Consider the following 20,104-nt stretch of genomic DNA (forward strand, 5'->3'; position numbering starts at 1 on the left):
CAATTAATTGGAAAAAATCGAAATATTTAATATTTATTATATAGTACAGTCTCTTAAGTTTACGCTTAGACATCCTAGAGCAAAATATGTTTTTTATTTGATTTACTTAATCAATACTTTCTCTGTTCTTATAGTTGTCATTGCTTTTCGTTACTAACTTTTTTTGTTATAAGGCCACATTTACTGATATATATACTCGCGTATATATAGGCATATAGGATTTTCGGTTTTTAATTTCGATTTTAGCTCAGCTAATTTAGTTTAAGAGTCGGCAAACAATCTTATTTACAAAAATACTCGTACAATACATTTGATGGGCTTCCTTGCGGAATGCAAAGGGAAAATCGACGTCAGAGCGCAACTTTGTTCGCAGCTTTAGGATTACATATACGAGAAATCGAATACTGAATCTAAACTATCGGAACATAACTACATAACGACTATAGGGCGGTACGTATGTCATCTAAACTACTAGAATAAATAGACAACGGCATTATTAACTAACTAAAGCGTAGGCAGGGGGATCGGAACGAGTCGAGGTGGAAGCCTGGCTGCTGCTGCTGCTGCTGCTGCTATTGCTTTGAGCACCTTAAGATGTAAACCGTATCTAGGGGCCAACTTAGTACAAAACATTGCGTTACTCCTACAGCTAGGTGTATATGGGCGGATTTAAAAATATCTTTTGTTTGCTTTGCTAATCGTCGTTCATGCTCAAAACTCAAAACTAAATAAGTCGCTCTTCCGGCGGTGGCTTCAGCACGTTGTCCATTTCCAGCCGTGGGTTGCAGTACTCTTGCGCGCTCGGGCTGTAGGTGCCCCTGGTGGCCCGCTTGTTCCTGGCCATCACCAGGAAGGTGCCCAGAAGGGCTCCTGCGATTAGCAGCAGCACCACCACTACGGGAATTACAATGATGGCAATGTCTGTGGTCGAGGGTCCGTCCTCCTTGGCCGTAATCTGAGATGAAAAGGATTTAATATGTAGTTTTCCTTACATTGAAATTGTAGTTTGGGGGCAACTTACCGGTGCTGTGCAGTTCTTGCCCGCAAAACCTTCCGGACACTCGCAGTAGTAGTCCGGTTTGGCGCCACAGGACTCTACGCAGCGACCGCCGTTGGAGCAGAGGTCCGTAGCGTTGCAGGGATCCGTAAAGTTGCAGTAGGCTCCGCAATAGGGTTTCTGGCAGATGCACTGGAAGGATCCGGGCTTGTTGAAACACCGGCCCAATCCGCCGCAGTAATCTCCCTCCACGCTGCACTCGTCGATGTCATTCTCACAGCGAATGCCCTCGAACCCGGTGCCCTGGCAGTCGCACTCATACCTGCCGACGAGGTCCTTGCACTGACCTCCGTTCTGGCATGGATTCGATTCGCACTCGTTAATGTCTTGCTCGCACAGACGACCAGTGTATCCCAGGCTGCACTTGCAAATCGGTACCTAAAGAGTATAAAATGTTTTTATGAATAAACGGTCAGTGGGATGCCATTATTAGGCCACTTACCGCTCCAGTGGTCAGACAGAGACCACCGTTGTCGCAAGGCGTTATTTCACAGAAGGGAATGTCGCAAAGTGGACCCTCGAAGCCGGGTACACAAGTGCATGTAAAGTTATTGCCAGTAGCAGCATCTGCAAGGAGAGAAGATTAGTAATCGTTGAAATAAATATTTGTATCTTGTAATGGGGCAACACTTACTGAATCCATTCTGGCAGGTTGAGCCGTTCCGACATGGCTCGTTCTCGCAGGTCATTTGCTTCAGCACGTCGCACTGTGGGCCCATATAGTCCTCTGGGCAGTCGCACACATACGAGGCGATTAGATCCGTGCAGTTGCCGCCGTTGTGGCACGGCTGTTCCGCACACTCGTCGATGTTCTGCTCACAGTGCTGACCCTCGAATCCTGGCTGACACTGGCAGTAGAAGGCTGCCACCTGGTTGATGCAGGTGCCGTTGTTCATGCATTCCGTGTTAAGACACTCGTCGATGTCCGTGCCGCAATCATCGCCCTCGAATCCAGGCTGGCAGGTGCAGGCGTACTCATCCGATGGAGACTGACAGAAGCCGTCATTTTTGCAGTCCGACTGGAAGCACAGGATGCAGCCCTCCTCAGGTCGCGTGGCATTTAGTCGGAATTGGGCCTTTTGCTGTACCGAAACATTGGTGCGCGAATACAGTTCCGCCATGGAGAAGTAGGGCAGTAGAAGATCGCCCACTCTTGCCTCTCCTACACAGCCCTTGAATTGGGAGCCCTGTTGGGCGGACAGAGTGGATCCTCGTGCTTGTCGCGACTCTGGCATGCCGCCCAAGTATACCTGGGTACTCGTAGCGATCAGGGACTGGAAGGCCGCTTGGTCGATGTCCGTGGAAAAGGCTGGCGTCGGGTCCACCATCGATTCCCATCCCTTCCATCCACCCTCCAATTTGCTGTTGTGTGCCCTTAGATAAATGCGACTCCATTCTCCATCAGTGTTCTCCTTCTCAAAGCGGGCAGACTCGCCAAAATGCAGCGCACTGAGCTTCCAGGTGATGGTCACTCGTCCCCCGTTTACTCCGATTTCAAAGAATCCGTCCACATTGTCGATGTACAGGAGAGTTCCTCCAGCACGAGTGCGGAAGGCAATGTCAATCACCGGTTTAAGGGTTTGCTTGGGAGCCGCTTCACTGACAATATCGTCAGATTGCGGCTCCTGGAAATAGAAGAAGGCAAGGGGGCTGCGTTCCTGACCGGTAAAAGTAGTGTTGGTAACACACTCATAGCCATCGTCCAGATTTTGGCACAAGCTCTGCCCCGGACATGTAACGTGTTGGCAGAACTCGATCTCCTGGCAATTCTTGCCCTTGTAGCCATTGGGGCACTTGCAAGTGTAGTCGTTCCATGTGTTCCTGCACTCGGCATTATGAAGGCAGGGATTCTTTCGGCACAGATCATCGGACACCTCACCAGGTAACACAGATGCGCGATCTATGGTTACAGCGCCGAGTGGCTTGGCATTCACTTGGACGTCTGTCACATTCAGGGAATACATCTCCACAATCAGGTTAAGCGAGCCGTTGCTGACCTTCACGTCCTGTATTATGCCCTTAAAGTAGTCTCTGCTGTCGTCCGCCTCCTTGGGCACTGTAGTGTCTTCAATGGGTACTCCTGCTCCCGGAACCGGAATTACTCCTGGCTCTGTGGTCGCTCCCAGAAGTGACTCGCGTGTGGGTGCAGGTCCGCCCAAGTAAAGCACCTGTGCGTCCAGCAGACCCGTCGTGGACAGCGTCTTGCGGAAGTACTCGGTGCCATTGAGCTTCACCTGCACGAGCGTTTGATTGCGCACCACCTCGATCAGGTGGTTATAGCCGTTGTCCAACTTCTGGCCACCAACGGTGTAGGCCTCCGGAGTGCCGCTGAACTGCATCTTTACCAGCAGTTCTCCGCCATGTAACTTGGCCGCCACATATGAGTCACCAATATCTGTTGAAGTATTCAGATACATGGTTAATTTACTTGCATCTTTAATTAATTTATCTAATAACGAACTCACTTTTAGTGGGCGCTTTGCGTGGATCGGTGCCCAAGTAAAAGACCTGACCGGTTGGCTCGCGGGTACGTATAAACATGGAAATGTCTAGAATGGATCTAATGGCTCGCCTAGCCACATCTGTGGTCTCCACAATCACAGCCGAGTGGGTGGTGTTCTCATGGCCAAAAGTGGCCGCAGTCATATCTAGAAAAAGCGAAATAATTATGTTTCAAAAACTACATGCATTATCTCCGTTCAAGGCTACTTACTGTGCTGACATGTGTGTCCAAAGAATGGTCTGGGACAATGGCAAGCGAAGGTGTGCCAAAGATCCGTGCATTCACCGTTTGAATGGCAGGGATTCGGTTTACATTGCTCGGTGCGAGGACAACCGCTTTGGACATTTTCCAGCTTGGTATAGCTGACATTCGCATCCTGCTCATCGGGGAAGATCCATTTACCGTTGACCATGATGTCTTGCATGCAGCCCACAAAAGCTGACGGTTGGTGGGTGAGGTGGCGCAGATAGGACTTCAGATTGGGAATGGTGCCGCCCAGATATGTACGCGGGAATGAGGGTTGGCTGTTGTTGGCCGTTTCATAGGAGCCAACCGGAAAGATGGCCTGCTCGTCGTTGGCCGAGAGGACTAAATGCGAAGTATTAATGGCCACAAACACCTTGTGCCAGTTGCTATCGTTCAGCTTCGATCCGATAAACACGCCCTCCCACTTGTTTAGTAGCGAGGAATGTAGATTAAGTCGTCCATTAATCAGCTCCAAAATGTAGCTAACTGGTTCATTCTTTTCGCCGGTGGTTCCAAAGGCCAGAACTCCGTTGGGCAGAGTGGTCCTAAACTGAAGATTAATGTCGTAGCCCTCCTCGCGTTCCGTGGTCACCGAAATCAAACTAGTGGCCACCATTGACAGTGTGGTGGTCTTTTCGCATTTATTGCCTTGGAAGCCGTTCTCGCAGGTGCAGTTGTACAGATGAGTTATCTCGTTGATCAGATACGGCAAGCAGGCGCCGCCATTTAAGCAAGGCTGCAACAAGGGGACCAACATTATAATAAGTATATATTTTGAATTTGATTTAGAAACTTACATTCTCGTCACAGCCTTTGAGAAGCACGGAACAGTTTTTGCCTCCATAGTTCGCATCACAGTCGCAGTCGTAGTCGTCTATCTGGTCATAGCAAGTGCCCCTCTGGCAGGGATTATAGCGATCACACTCATCTATGTTGATCTCACAGTGGGTGCCCTCGAAGCCAGGTTCGCATTCGCAAGTATAGGTGCCGATCTGCAGATAAGCATAAGTTCAATATTAAATCACATGGTTTAAGATCCTGAGTTTGGTAACTTACCCCATCATTGCAGTTTCCGTGCTTGCTGCAGGGATTACTGTCGCACTCATTAATGTTGATCTCGCAGTTCTTGCCAATGATGCCGGGCACACAGACGCACTCGTATCTGAGGATTACTTAGGTTAATCCACGAATATAATATAGGATTGCGCTCCAAGTGACTTACCCGCTGGCATTCTCAAAGGAAAAGGGCTGGCTAAACACCTTGGGCAGGTCGGTGATCCGACTCATTTGGTAGAGCGTCATGTTGGAACGCTCTAGGCAGTTGCCATTGTATTGGCAGGGATTACTCTCGCACTCGTTGATGTCCTGCTCGCAGTTCTTTCCCTTGTAGCCGTTGTGACAATCGCAGAAGTAGTCCTTCACCCTGTCCACGCACTTGGCACCATTCGTGCACGGATTCGAGAGGCATTCGTCTATGTTCAGCTCACAATTCTCGCCCTCATAGCCGGTGCCACTGCAGTCACAACGGAAACCACCCAATTGGTCGATGCACTGGCCTCCATTCAAGCAGGGATTCCCCACACAGTCGTCAATGTCGATGTCACAGATGCGACCCGTCATTCCCGGAATGCAGTTGCAGGTGAAGTTGTTGATCCTGTCGATGCAGGTGGATCCGTTCGAGCAGGGATTACTACCGCACTCATCGATGTCCACTTCGCAGTTCTCGCCCTCATATCCTGGTTGGCAAACGCACTCGTAGGCATTTATCTAAATCGTTATGAGTTGATTAAATACTTATTGCTTTGAGGTAATAGTAGGTTTGTGGTAATCATGCTTGATAAGCACTATCAAAGCTAATTAATTAGAATTTCATAGAGATGGACTAAGTGGACTAGCTTACTTTTAATGACATCTAATCATTAGCAGCGAAACGAGTTTACATAAATTCAAACTGCCACTCACTTGTCTCAAAATCCGATGCTTTCCGAATTTAAAGAAAAACAACTAATTACACTTTAGTAACAAACTAATCCTCAGTCACCAGCGGCAGACTCGGATCCGATCCGACTGCCATCCACCTACCTTGTTGTGACACGTGGCTCCGTTGAGGCAAGGGAAGCTGAGGCATTCGTCCACATCGGAATCGCAGTGGACTCCAGTAAATCCAGGTGTGCAATAACACTTGTACGATCCCTTCTCGTTCTTGCAAATGCCATTGCCGCAGATCTTCGGATGCAGGGTGCACTCGTCCACGTCGTTGCCACAGGTCCGTCCAGTCCATCCCCGGGTGCACTTGCACTCGTAGTCGCCATTCGGTAGGTCCACGCATTCTCCGCCATTCTGGCAGGGTTGGGTGGCGCACTGGTTGCACACCTTGTTCTCCGGACAGAGGCACTGATTCTGGACACACACCATCGGTTCCTGGCAGTTCAGTGGCGAACAGTTCTCGGCCTTCTCGCAACGATCTCCCGAATAGCCGACGGCGCAATAGCAGTGGGTTCCGTTCATGGAGCAAGTGCCTCCATTGAGGCACTTTCCATTGGTGGCATTGCAGTTGATGGGTGTCAGGGCCAAAGCAGCCGCTCCATCGCCCGTGCTCGTTTGACAGTTGTAACCTGAGAATGGTTCTTGAGATTAGTATTCAATAGGACTTTGCTTCACTATCAAAGTAACTAAATAGTAGTAAGGTAAGTATTCAAAATTATATTTCGGATTGTTGCAAGTGTTGACCAAATATTAATTGTTTGACTAGATCTACTTTCTACGTACTTAAAGTTACCTTATCTGGGGTTGCACTAAAAGTTTACAATTGGTTAGATTTAAACTTGAATCTTGAATGAATCCACAATGCAAACTGATCTGTATCTGACTTTGCTCACTTCATTCTTTAGCTGCAAAGGGAAGTTCCTAGCTCGTTCTCATGTGACAAAATTTTATAATTTCCTGTGCAAGTCGAGCACATTTACTCTTAGTAAGTGACTTTATAAGTGCCTCAGCGGAGTGGATTCAGATAGGACTCAAGTCGGAATCAATATCACTTTAAACCCAAGAACCACAAGGGCCATTAACCGCATGCAAATTAAACTTCCTTAAGTGGATCATCAATGACATGCACACTTTTAGGACAACCCCGGACAAATGTATGCCAAACCTGTGTATCCACTAGCACAAATACAGGAATAATTGCCACTATAACCCAGGCAGGTGCCACCGTTCAAGCAGTTTTCTTGGGGACATGCATTCAGGGAGGCCGAGCGTTGGGTCGCAGATTGCACTGGCTGTTGTGGTGGCTTCCTGCTAGCCGTGGTCGTTCCCACCGATGTTCGGCTGGTTGTTATTGGAGGTATCTTGGTTGTTGTTAGGGTGTTGGGAATAGCTGGGTTAGGGATTGCTGTGGTTCTGGGCGTTGTTGTTGGCTCTTGTTCTGGTGTCGGTGTGGTTGTTGTTGGCAGGCAGTGACCAATGGGGCCTACGATTATTACCCATCAAACGCAACATAGGTTTTATACAATACAAGATTAGGGCATTAGCTTATGGCAAATAAATATACACACACATATATATATACACACTTAATGTGGGGGATGGCCAGGTGTTATCAAATGTATTCAATATCTAAGGGATTATGCAAGTGTATGAGAACCCCCTTTCAGCAAGCTACTACCACATCCATTCGACCTACTTAGTTTTAGCTCACAACGCTTGCGTTTGAGCCACTCGGGCGATATGTAGCGCTTCTTCTTTTCGCTGGGGCACAGCGTGGCGTCGAGAATGTCCAGCTCGAGCGGAGTCAGCGGCTCCAAGTCGGAAGCTTATAGTTATGCCAATTGATTAGGTGGCGAAATTAAGACCGTAAAACCCAAAGTAAGCGAGTGTATATTCATGCAATAACCAACAAATGATTCCCATAACCGGAAAGAATGGAACGTGGAACTCACCCGATGAGCCTGGCTTACACACGCACTTGCCGCCTACGCACTCCGAGTCGATGGGACACTGCTGGGCGCAACTGGGTGCGATTTGGCACAGTTCACCAGTGTACTCCGGCGGACAGAGGCACTGGAAGCCGATGGGCTTGTCCAGGCAGGTGCCGCCGTTCAAGCACTGCTGCGTCTGGCATGTCATGGGTCGGTCACAAATCTCACCGCCCCAACCGTCCAGACACTGGCAAGTGTACCATCCGTAGGTATCGAAGCATCTGCCGCCATTCAGGCACGGATTCTTGTCGCACTCATCCACATTCGTTTGGCAGAAGGCGCCTGTGTAGCCGGTGCCACTGCAGTCGCAGCTAAATCCATTGATCCGGTCGATGCAGCTCCCGTTGTTTTGACACGGCTGTGAAGCGCACTCATCCGTGTCCACCTCGCACCTGGCACCAGCGTATCCTTTGGGACACTCGCAGGTGAGTGCTCCACTTCCGCCAATCACCACACACGCTCCATTGTTCAGGCACGGGTTCGTCTGGCAGAGTGGGTGGATGTTCACCTCCGTCTCGCAGTGCTGACCACTGTGGTTGGGATCACAGAAGCACTGGTAATCCCCTCGGGAGTTCTCCAGGCAGGAACCACCGTTCTCGCAGGGATTCTTGGCACACGGTGAACCATTGTCCTTCTGGCAGTTCTTTCCCGAGTAACGTGCCGTGCACCGACACTCGTATCCCTCGGGACTGGACGAGCAGGTTCCGTGGCCCATACAAGGGTCATTTAGACAGAAGTTGTCCGGCAGTCGGGTGAAAAGATCGTGATCGCTGCAGGGACCTGGTGTCAAGGGACAGTGGCCAAAGACCACGTTCTGCACCGTCGAGTTGTTCACAAACTGCAGACCTGGTCCATCCAGCAGACAGCCGGAGAAGGAGTTTCCCAAGATCAAGATGGCGTCCTTGTAGCCGATGTCCTGGTTCGTCAGGAACTGGCTGTTGTACGTGGAGTTGGCTGGGGAGGAGAAATGAATTATTTAGATTAGCAATCTATTGTTCAACTCTAATAAACATATATTTAAATTTATTTTCTAGTAATTATTATTTTCTTGGCTTGTTTCCTCTGTTTAGTAGCTTCTCTCACGTATTCTTTACAATTGTTTAATTGATTTTTCGAATGAGTTCATCATTACCCATTTTCTCCCTCTATTTAGTTAGCCAGCACAATTGCATTACTTAACCCTCGTGATGTGATTCACTTCCATGTGCTGTGCTGCATTTCACGTTTGTTCACGACTGACCCGAATGAGTGGGTGATAGAGCCCATTCCGCCACAAATGCAATTTGGGGCAGTCAGGGCGGCATGGTTACTTACCAAATATGCTTGCCGCGCGATCCACATGCAGGTAGAGATTGCCGTACTCGTACTTGAACTGCAGGGTATGCCAGCGGTTGTCCAGCAGTTGGTAGGGCAGCTTGACATCCAGCCGGTTGTTGGGCCCATGGACTGCGGGTCCCGCCAGTGAGATTTGCAGAAAGTCATTGAGCACTGAGATTACAATGGAGTTCTTGTTGTACTGCTGGGCGAGGATCTCGCCGCCGCGGCACGAGCGGAAACTAATCGCCGAGTGATCCCAAATGGGCATCGGCGTGGTCAGGCGGAGGTAAGTGGAGCCATTAAAGTACGCCTCCTTCGTTGGCACCGCCACTGAGGCGACATCTGCAAGAGAAGATCATGATTGCCAGGGTTAGTGGGATTAGCCAATGCACTGAAAAGAACTTCCTATAAATAGTTTGAAATATAAATAGAAATAGCTAAGAAGTTTATGAACCACACTATTTTCCATTACAATTCCACTTGAAATCCAAATTAAAGTCATATAAAAGCGGAAACCTTCAGTAAATTAGGGTAGATTTTTCGCTGTAGCATCGGACGGGTGATGGGTGAAATGAATGAAATAAAAGCATGACAAGGCCAGGTCGGCTTGGTCCGGGCCAAGTCAAGTCAAGTCGGGCTCTCATTTAACTAATCGCATTTCATTCGCATTTGGCCAACGCATTTGTAACCGTAGACTTCCTCATTTCGCGTATTTGGCACACGGCAAATGGCCAATTGGTTTACTTTGGCTTACATTTTCCTACTGCTGTTCAGTTCAGCCTTCTCGCCGTGTCTCTGTCCATTGCTCTCCGGCTAAGAAAGTGTTTTGTCTTTCGAATAGCATTGACCAAATTAGACGAGTTGCCATGGCCCGGCACATGCCACTTAAATGGTAATCAGTTAAAGGCCCCGTCTTCTCAACTTTCGTTTGCGCTGATCACCAAAGCGCAGAATCAATTTCAACTAAAGTAGAAAAACAGCAGCCGCAGACCAGAAGACTCCATAACTGACTACAAGTCGTTTTTTTTCATTCACATTTTTTAAGCAAATAGGAAAAAATGGCAAAGCGAAACTAACTAGCTTTCTTGGCCTGAGTGCACGAGGCGTTAAGATTTGCAAAGAGGGAAACTGTGAATGTACCGAATGTATGTACATACAACTTAAATAGACTTGCATGTTCATAAGCTGGTTTTCATCAATAGTCTGCAAATCAAACAGAAAACAAAACCTAAACAAAATCTTAAAACGGAAAGAAAGCGGCGCAGGAAAAAGTTATTAGCGAAAGGAAATCGAAAAAAAATCAGAGAAACCTTTCGTTTTTATATAAATTCGATTTTTTATAAGCAAATTTCTTTACAATTAGTTAGTTATTAAAAATCAGGAAGCTTGTTATAATGCAGTGCTTGAAAAGCTAATTATGAATGTTTGAGTAATTATGTTTTTTCCTTGAGATGAACTAAACAGCCGTTGATTTATTTTCCATAAACTATACTCTTTTCTAACCTTTTTTATCTTTTTACTTATTTATGTTTTTCATTTGCCATTTATGATTTTTAACAACTTGGTGTCATTCAAAGACCTATAAGACCATTGCTGTTTCAATGGCACTGCTCATGTTGAGGTTTATGACCAAAAACAACATTTACTTAAGTTTATTTCCCCCTCAATAATCTTCGCACATGTGTACTTGAGTATTTTTGCACTACCCACACGGAGAAGAGATCATTTTAGCACCTCCTGGCTCCGGTGAACCCGTCTGTGATCCGCTGTGCCCTTTGGGCTGCCCTGACCCATGGCAGCCACGAGCTTAGAAAGCGCTTGGGGGACTTGGAAGACTTGGCTGACTTGGAAGACCTCGACAGAACCCGAACCATGTTGAAACACAGCGGGCAACAAAATACAATAGTTTATGAGGCCATCGATTTTGCCGCCTCTTTTTACGCGGTCTTCTCAAACATTTTATTTCGTACCTATTTAAAGGCGATTTGCTTCGCTATTTGCATTGACAGTACGCTGTTGTTGTCACTTCTGTGATTATGTGTGCCAGGGGAGAAGGGGCGTGGCCGGGAGGCGGGCAGCCAAGGTGTAGTCAGTGAACAAGTAAATAAGTCGCCTGCAAAGTAGCTCATAATTATATTATACTCACGTACGAAACTATGCAGAAAAGTATTCAAAAGTTAAACGGCAAAAATGCTATAAAATCACACATGTACACGGAGAAAAACGAAAGCCTCAATGTTTGGTGAACGAAATTAACAACTTTGAGCACATTTACCTATAAGTTTGCAACAAGTTCATTTTATATTAAAATTGTACCCAAGTAATAGTATTTATAATCAAAACAAAGTGTATTTCATACTAAAACCATATGTATCTACTCAAAGAACCAGAATTTGGTTGGATTGGGCTTTCATATAATCTTTTCATTGACCGTTTAGATTGGCCGCAGAGAAACGGAACGGAAATTTCATAATCATAACCAGCGGCAAGAATTCTATTTCCATTTTTTATGTTTTTTTGCCGTTTTTCGAGTTTTTGTTTATTATTTTCAGTTGTGTCATGAATGACTCGACTTGGATTCGAACTGGAACTGCAAAAGTCTGGTTTAATTCTGCTATGGAGAGCGGAAGAATTCTTTTTAGCGGTGTCATAAAAGAAACAGTTTAATAGCTTCTTTCGTCTTTTGTCAAAAGCATTCTGGGCAATCTGCTGGAAATGCTTTTTAAGCTTTTAATGATGTCTTGCTTGAAGTTTTTCGGGGACAAAGATTGTTTTGTGCCGGTTCTTAGAAAGAGGCGTATCCAATAGCCTGAACCTTCGAATTTTAAATGATCTTTATTGTGAGAGCTTTGAGATTGTAGGCTATTTTTGTAGATTAACGTTTTATGAAAGTACACTTCTTGCATAATCTTTAGAAATGAATTTGAATGTATCTGTGTCTTCTATATGATATGAACTACACGATTCCGTGGCCAGCTGGCATATAACTGTTACTTAAACAACATTAATTAAGAACAGTAAATAGTAATAGTCGTTCATTGAAATTTATAATTAATAGGCTGACCATCATGCTTTTGCAAATTGTTTTGCCCACTACATGGGAATTAAACAATCATTTCTTTGAGGAGTTTCCCTAAAAATGCTGAGCCCCTATACTTTATTAAATCTTCCAATTTAAAAGAGAAAACGCTCTGGATCTTCAATCCATCGTCGAGATAATCACTCATTTTAAGTTCCCCCATTTCAGGTTTCCCATACTATTTACCACCCGTAAGAAACCAGTGATTTATGCAAAAAACAGTATGCGAAAAACGCGCAAAACTTTTCAATGGAGGAAATGAGTACTGTCAATTCCTGACCCGCCCGCACTCACACCTCAAGTTGGCCGAAAGTGAGGGGCTCTCTCTCTCTAGTAGACCCAGTTAACAAAAACAGTCAGCCCATTGCAACACACTCGCATGGCACTGGTGTAAAACACAACATAAGTAGATGTATGCAAATTGGCTCAGCTCGCTTTGCTTTGGTTTTACCTCTGGCTCTGCCAGTGCATTTTGCATTTCGGATTTTGCACTGCATTCTGTTGGTATGACTAATCAGCGTCAGCATATGCAAAAAACAATGCCGCACCGAGTGCAATACCAACGTGGAGTGTCTACACAGCTGCGGTCAGAATAATAGCAGCTCTGATGAAGAGAGCCGAAAGTTCTGAAGTATAAAACATGTTTTATATGTTGTCAAAAATCGGAAAAAGGCATAACACATTTCTGAAAATATAAAGATCTACAAAACCTGTTTTTTACGACTTCTGAACATGCCCTCAAACATTTTTATTATTATCTTGATGGCAGCTGTGCATACATCTAAATGCATATTGACTTCGTTGGCCAATGTCACCAAAAGCTATTGCATTTGCTTTTTTTTTTACGAACTTTTCACGATTCTAAAGCCTGAAGAGCTCTTTTGGTTTGTTATACCCCATACCTTCCACTTTTTTATATGCATCCAACCCTTATCCCAAGTTGCAGGTCCGCTGTTTGGCCACAACAAAACAGGTTGCACGTTGCTAACTGGGCTAACTTGAACGGTTGCCCAGGATTTTTTTTAATTTCTCCCACAAAACAGAAAAACACTTGAAGCAAAATGATAAATTGAGATGATAGAACCACGATGATTTCGATTTAAGGCTGTAGATTTCAAATTTTCACAAAAAATAATCAAAATTACCTACACCTCGACAGAGAAAGTCTATTGAAATGCTTTGAATATATTATTGTTTTCTGTGCAAGTATTCGTTTTTTGTTGATGCGGGCCACTCTCTGCATTTGGTCATACTTCAATTCTTTCAGCTCGGCTTAAATGGTATATGTGTATGGTTGCTTCACTTGGCAACCCACACAAAAACACGTTAACTAGTGTTTTCAATTTTTGCTCTAAATACTTTTTACTTTTTCCGCAGCTTTTGAGTTAACGAGCGCCCACGAAAAATTTCATTTTGCACTCGATTGTTTTGTTGTTTTCATTTCGGTTATCAGATGTACAGATGTTCAGAAGTTGCATAAATTAAATTTGACCGAATTTACTTTTTTCCGTTTCTGTATTTTATTTGTTGGCTGCTGCAACAACAATAACACTGTTTTTGCTTTGTCTAATTAAATTCGAAATTTTTTAATTGCATTTTAATTGTTGAGTTTTCGTTTTCAGAGTTCGGTGTCTGTTTGTATTTTTTTCTATTAGTGGAAAAGTGAAAACCTGTCGCGATTAAAATTTAATTATAGCTTGTTGATAATAGGTTTATCGAAAGGGCTTAATTGCACTCGATGTTCAATGGAACATGAGAGCTAGAGACATTTTTATATATGGGCAAATGATCACAGGAAAGATCTTAAACAAAGATAAACAGAAAAATAATGATAGAGTAATTTTAGTAGAGTGTTTATTATTAAATTTTTCGCGTTATCCAAAACTTAAGAAAAACTAAAATGGTTTTATATAATTTAAAGTGGGTATGGGTATTAAATTATTGGTAGCCAAGTATGGATAGAGTTCCACTATGCATATTTATAGGGCTATTTATGGGTAAATATTTTGGACGATTCCATACAAAAAAATCTCTTAGGAATTCTAAAGTAATCTAAAAGACTTTAAAATCAAAATGTTATATGTTAAAGCACAGAAAGGTGTCTTTGCTATGAAAAATATATACAAAAAGTAACAACGATAAGAACTGTCTTTCAATCCGCTTTTATAAACGATTAGCTACGGCCAACAATTTTTCTAGGGTACATAGTATAATCCCTGCTGAAAATGATTTCTTTGTTGCGTGCCCTGGAGTCAACGCCTTTCTTCTCAAGATTAGTTAGTTCCCATGTCCATCGCTCTATTCTAAAACTTACACATTTTCATGTCTGACTGCACTTTAGGCCCAAAGAGCACATTGCTCTAAGCTATCATTTGTTCCGACACCTCGTTGGCGAGAAGAAAGATCCGAACAAAACTGAGATACGAATGCGTTCCCACACTTATTTCCGCTTTGCTTTCCAAGAAATGTGGTGAGGAAATATTTTTAAATATTTAAATAAAACCGCTTCTGCTACACAATGTGGTAACAATACATTGAAACGGTCAGAAGCTAATTAGTCTGCATAAATGAACGTTTCCCATGAAAGCTGTAGATTATCAGGCAAACAAATAAAATCCGCACCCACCAAAAAGTTCGAGTGCGTCACCAATCCAGTGGATTCACTCAGGTTACTCTCATGAAATTGTGCACGAAATAGAAGGTAATAAAATTAAATTGGCACAATTTCCGGAGAAATAATGGCAATGATATCAAAGCATGCATATCAAGGTTTGATATCAACATAAGTGTGAAAAGCTTGAAGCCAACACTATAACAAGTAACAATTAAAGTTGAAATGAGTTAATGAATAAAATTATTTCAATTTTATTAATTAATTTTCCTTTTTTGTGCCATTCCTCGTTGAACTTGTCTATAACCGTGTGAATGAGTCTTAACGTTTAACAGTTAGCGTTTATTCATTAATATCTTGGTTCTGGGAACAGCAAGATGACTCTCAAGCGAAAAGATACCCAAAAATAAATGCTTAGAATGGGGCACACTCAAAAATTAGAGTCGCTTTTTCTCTCCCCCGCTTGTTTGGCGCCGTTCAACTTTTTGTTTTTTTTTTTTTTTGTTTTTGTTTGAGCCACCTCTGCGCAGGCGCGCCTGGGAACCAGTTTTGTGGCAGTCGGTGTGTTGTGTTGTTGCTCGACCGCTTTCTGTGTGTTGCCAACAAGGCGGCCCTTGTACATTCTGTGGGCCTGGAAAAAGGGGCGGCCAGACTTGTTCACAAACTGGCACAAAGCAATGAACTGTTGAATAAAACAAAACCGAAAACAGGCCTGAGAATCTTTTCCGGTGCGTCCCCAAAGAGCAGCACCATCACATCCACCACATCCACCAGAACCGCCGGAATGAACCTCTAGAACCTACAGAACCGCCTGAACCCACAAACTGGGCAAACACAGACAGCGGGAATATAAACGCAGTCCGTGGGCGTTGCACCACGCAAAGGTTTTCAAAATAAATTAAGGGCTGTGAGTAATTGTGGAAAAATGTACAAAATCATATCAGGAAGTGACTTTACACTTTCAGGACGGCATATGATGTACTGTAGTATGAACTTATAAAATTGTAGCCAAAGTAATAAATAGACAGATATAATAATAATATGTTATTCCCATTACTTTAATTTTATTCTTTATAAAAAGCCTGCTACCTAATATAGGCTTTGGTTTGTGTGTTTAGATCCACAACGTGCTATTGTCACAAATAAATATTAAAACCACGCATTCTGCGTCCGGTAATTGCCATCAGAACCGTGAAGTGTTCCCCAATTTCCCACCTCAATTACCAAACAATTTCTGTTCGATTTCAGTGCGTTCTGTCCCATAGTATCGTTGTTGGAGTGACCCAATGCTAACAATGGAGTTTGTTGTTGCTGGCAGTACGCTGCGTATGCAAATAGCGACAGATAAAACGGCACTACGTGATCACCGCGATAAAGACAATCCAACAGACAGCATTGAACAACGCCCACAAATTTGAATCATTTGTTTACAACGAAATTTTTCAAATTAATATCGCGTAAAAGCGAAAGCTGCACTGTCTTTTCAGTTTAGTATATGTCTCCCTATGTTATATTGTTTCTCATATTTGTGATTTTTGTGCATCGGCTATTCTCCAAGGTGGCTGGCTAATCGATGCAGACGCAGAAATTAGGCAACGTTGCAAGTAGAAACAAGAAAGAACTATGCAATTACCTCGACTTCAAGTTACCCTATTACGACTTTGTATGCTTAGTCAAAAATTAAAACAATAGTCTATATCCCAAATATTTCGGCTCTTACCATAATAGGTCCTGAGATCTTGGCTCTGCATTCGCAGTATTCCTCTTCCGCCACAACTCCATGTGCCCCACCAAGTACTGGGTAGTAAGGTACCTCTAACCTTTAAAGGACGGGGGCAAATCAGTTCTTTTTTAGTTATACTCTGGCTATTTTTATAGACCTGGCTAACGACTTGCACTAATGGCCAACGTCAGGCAATGGTCGCGGCCGGTTGCGTAGGCCCACGGAACATGGCCCACGACCCGCGTCACGGCCGATTGCACTTTAACACTTGACCAGGTTGAAACACCGGACATCGGACACCGGAGAGCGGAGAACGCGGGTGTGTCCCGCGCACAATTTCCATTCTCGATTTCCATTTACGTGCCAGAGAATTTCCATAAACTCGCGGGGTCACGTGTTGTTATCGTTAATGCAATGTAGGTAGTTTTCGTTCATTTGTGTTTTCCCTCCACTTTTCCTGCGTGCAGAGTACCTGCGCCGCGATTTTTCCCCTGAAAATTATGGATTATATCTGTTTAGGGCGGAAATTCAAACGAAAGCCGTACAGAAACCACTCTCGAAGTGAAGATGACGCTGATGATCTTCGCTGTCGGTGTCTGGATTTTACGATGGAAGCTGCTATAAACCAGTTGCTGTGATGCCTTTCAGGGATTTCCCAGCCCAGACATCCATTTTCTCTTTCTTTCATTTACCAGTTTTCCTTGTCAATCATAAACCGAAGTCATTTGATAAATTCTGTGATAAAAGGTATGGTATTCTGGGCCCATTAAGAAGTTCGTTGTTACACAAATTAAAAGAAATTGTTCAGAGAACTAAAATGAAATCCCCAACTTATAGACGATGGCTGCATATCAGAGTTCTTTACACTTTTTACATTTAATTAAACACTGCAATTTTGTTATTAAACTAAAAATTTGTTTACACTAGCTCCATGGGCGGATGAGCTGGTATCTGTGGTAGCTGCATTCTGGAGCATTCCCTACTCTTTCTCTATCTGTGCCCCCTTTACCTGAGTGTTCTTCTTATCAACATATCAACCTATCAACGGAATTGCGGTATTGCTGACGTTGAGTTGGCCGCGCTTTTGCAACTGTTGTGCTTCACTTTCCGGCCAAAAGATAAGATTGCGCGCAACAACAGCCGGATGGTTGGCCGTTTGGTGGGTTGGTACTCGAATTGTAAATAAATAAACCCAATTTTTGAGGTCGTTTTTGCACAATCCGATGGAAAAAGGGGGCAGACAATGCTAAGCCAGCCGCACAATTGAGCCGCGGACAACATGTAACAGAAAATTACACATAATGAGTCAGCAAGTGTTGTGAATCAATTATTATGATCGTTATGCGATAAGTTTCACAGATTTCACTGTTGTGATATCGCTAAAAGCGCTTTGAAAATGCAGACAAATGAGGTATTATTGCCAAAAGATTGTATCAGCATCAAAAAATGCAAAAACAATAATTTGTTACGATTTCCGATTATTTGCCTAAAAATTGGATATACATTTGTATTTTACATAGGGTTAAAAATGCGGCTCATGTCATATTCTATTCATGTCATATGTCTATTTTCCATTAATAATTTTTCTTGACCAAAATTGCCGCTACTAACCGACTTTGAAGCTATGATTTGATTAATTACCTCGCTCAGCGACAAAAATTGTGATGGGAGTAGTACTATACTAAATATAAATTTATACGCAATCGAAGCTAATACATTTTTAAGCATTCCTTTTGCTTGGGAGATAAGACCGAGCACAACACATCATCAAAAATTAGAAATGAGTGTATAATTAACACAATCAAACTTCAGGTAAGCCAGGTCCATGAGTCACTTCTTGAAGGAAAACCCGTTGAACGAGTTTTTCGTATGCCCGAAATCAATGGAAATCCAAATTCCTTGTACCTAACATGACTTTTCCTTGGGCCACATCCCAAATAAAAAACACTAATGCTCCCCTTTTAACACATACACACGACCTGTTGCTCTTTTTTTCAATTATAAGCTTTTGAAACATCAGCAAATGTTCAAGCTAAAGCTGAAGAATGCATGTGGTTCAGCATAAAAACTATTTACAGTGTGGCTTCCCTAACTCAAACTGCTCATTAAGAATTGTTTAAAATTATGGAAGTTTATGAGTGTTTAAGTTTTAGGGCCTTAAGCAGAATTGATTTATTTTTAAATACTATACTGCCGTATATATGGTTTCGTATAAATATTCACATTTAAGCCTGGCTTGACGACAACAACAACATTATAAATTCCTTTTAAAGTTGGTAAACATTTAAAATTTTTTAAATAAATTTTTAATGAGCAGGTTCAATGCAGTGAAATCTTCACTGTAGCTTAAGAACCGTGTAAACACCGGATTGCTCTCTCTTGTCCCTGACTATTGTTCCCCATCCTCGCTCCCCATCTCCTTCTGAATGTCCTCGACTCTCCCTCTCACAATGTTCTCTCTCACCTGTTGCTAAGTAAATAAGTATGAAGAGCGGTATCCATTGAGGCGACGAATAAACTGAAATGGCGCGCTTGAGCAAATGCGACGTAATTTGAGCTGCGCTTTTCGTGCGGTCTCGACTTCTTGCTGTTGTTGTTGCTGTTTCTACTGATGCCGCCACTGTTGTTGTGGTTGTTGTTGTTGTTGCTTGCCGCTGCTTGTGTTGTTGTGGCAGTGACGCATTCGCGATTATAGCCATGATCGTTGATTTGTTGGCTCAAGTCGTGTTTTCGTATTGGAAAGGGATGCGTTTGGCTAGATTATATTGCTATTCAAACGATACTCATTGAGCTTGTTGTTGTTGGTAATTGCATTCTCCCTTTTCTTTCTACTTTTCTCTGCTCCACGCAAACACTCACACGCACAAGCACACACACATGAGCAATCGGCACTTGGCTTAGAACAGGTTATTTTTATTTTTTAAAGTTGTATTCCTCCTCTTTGGTGGCTGTATTATTTGCACACTTTCGCACGCGACACTTTCTAGCCTGAATTTGAATATTGAGCACAGAGATTCCGCTTTCAGCCAACTAATTTGCCATTTCTTCCTAGGCCACGATTCTGAATCACACCAACACACATACAAACACACGCGAGCGCCGAAGACTTGGCTTAAAAGAGAAGTGCGCTGTTCTTGTTGTTGTTGCTGCCCTTTTGAACTGCAAGCAGCACACACACACGCGCGCGCACAGACATTGGCCAAAACGGGGGGCAAAAAACGTTACTAGCGCGAGCGACCAATAAAAAACACGTCCGACCAGCAAGAAAAATTTTCGACTGTTTGAATCGCCGATATCCGTTTCGTGGGCTTATATATGGTGCAGTGTGACCAGTTCGCTTGGCTTGGTTTTCGGCATTCGATTTTGTACTCAGCCGGCGTGTATGGTCACACTGAATGCAAGCTGCACAGTGGTACAATATTATGCATACCAAAATAGAAAAATATTTAGCTTCGCGATTGTTTTCGCATAAAAATGTAATATTTACAATTTTAACTTTTTAATATTTTAACTATATAATATTTAACTATTTCATATATTATTTTATAGAAGATGTAGCGGTGTGAAAATGCGAAATACGTGAGTACAGCT

General features: G+C 43.6%; 1 protein-coding gene across 3 annotated transcripts; it reads right to left on the reverse strand.

Moving 5' to 3' along the window:
• Positions 1 to 7: 7 nt before the first annotated feature.
• LOC6554844 (protein crumbs) lies at positions 8 to 19,866 on the reverse strand. Of its 3 annotated transcripts, XM_026976182.1 has the most exons (15): positions 18,978 to 19,866; positions 9,098 to 9,442; positions 7,745 to 8,737; positions 7,489 to 7,617; positions 6,958 to 7,275; positions 5,889 to 6,421; positions 5,029 to 5,573; positions 4,863 to 4,968; positions 4,604 to 4,798; positions 3,771 to 4,542; positions 3,523 to 3,705; positions 1,692 to 3,452; positions 1,500 to 1,624; positions 1,022 to 1,435; positions 8 to 955 (listed from the first exon to the last, which is right to left on the reverse strand). In XM_026976182.1, the coding sequence occupies exons 1-15, from the start codon at positions 19,210 to 19,212 to the stop codon at positions 725 to 727; spliced, it is 6,885 nt and encodes a 2,294-aa protein (XP_026831983.1). In that variant the 5' UTR covers positions 19,213 to 19,866; the 3' UTR covers positions 8 to 724. The 3 variants fall into 3 exon arrangements, with proteins under 3 accessions (XP_026831983.1, XP_015008900.1, XP_015008902.1); XM_015153414.2 differs by lacking the exon at positions 7,489 to 7,617; XM_015153416.2 differs by lacking the exons at positions 6,958 to 7,275; positions 7,489 to 7,617.
• Between the last annotated feature and the right edge of the window lie 238 nt (positions 19,867 to 20,104).

The sequence above is a fragment of the Drosophila erecta genome, unplaced genomic scaffold, assembly GCF_003286155.1.
Source record: "Drosophila erecta strain 14021-0224.00,06,07 unplaced genomic scaffold, DereRS2 tig00000000-arrow-pilon, whole genome shotgun sequence".
In the NCBI taxonomy this organism is placed as follows: domain Eukaryota; kingdom Metazoa; phylum Arthropoda; class Insecta; order Diptera; family Drosophilidae; genus Drosophila; species Drosophila erecta.

Excerpts from the sequence above, each read along its gene's own strand:
- LOC6554844 (XM_026976182.1), bottom strand. The coding sequence starts at position 19,212 with ATGGCTATAATCGCGAATGCGTCACTGCCACAACAACACAAGCAGCGG. Across the intron at positions 8,738-9,097 it reads TCGCGCGGCAAGCATATTTG|CCAACTCCACGTACAACAGC; the intron begins GTAAGTAACCAT and ends TCTCCTCCCCAG. Across the intron at positions 1,625-1,691 it reads AACCTGCCAGAATGGATTCA|ATGCTGCTACTGGCAATAAC; the intron begins GTAAGTGTTGCC and ends CTCTCCTTGCAG.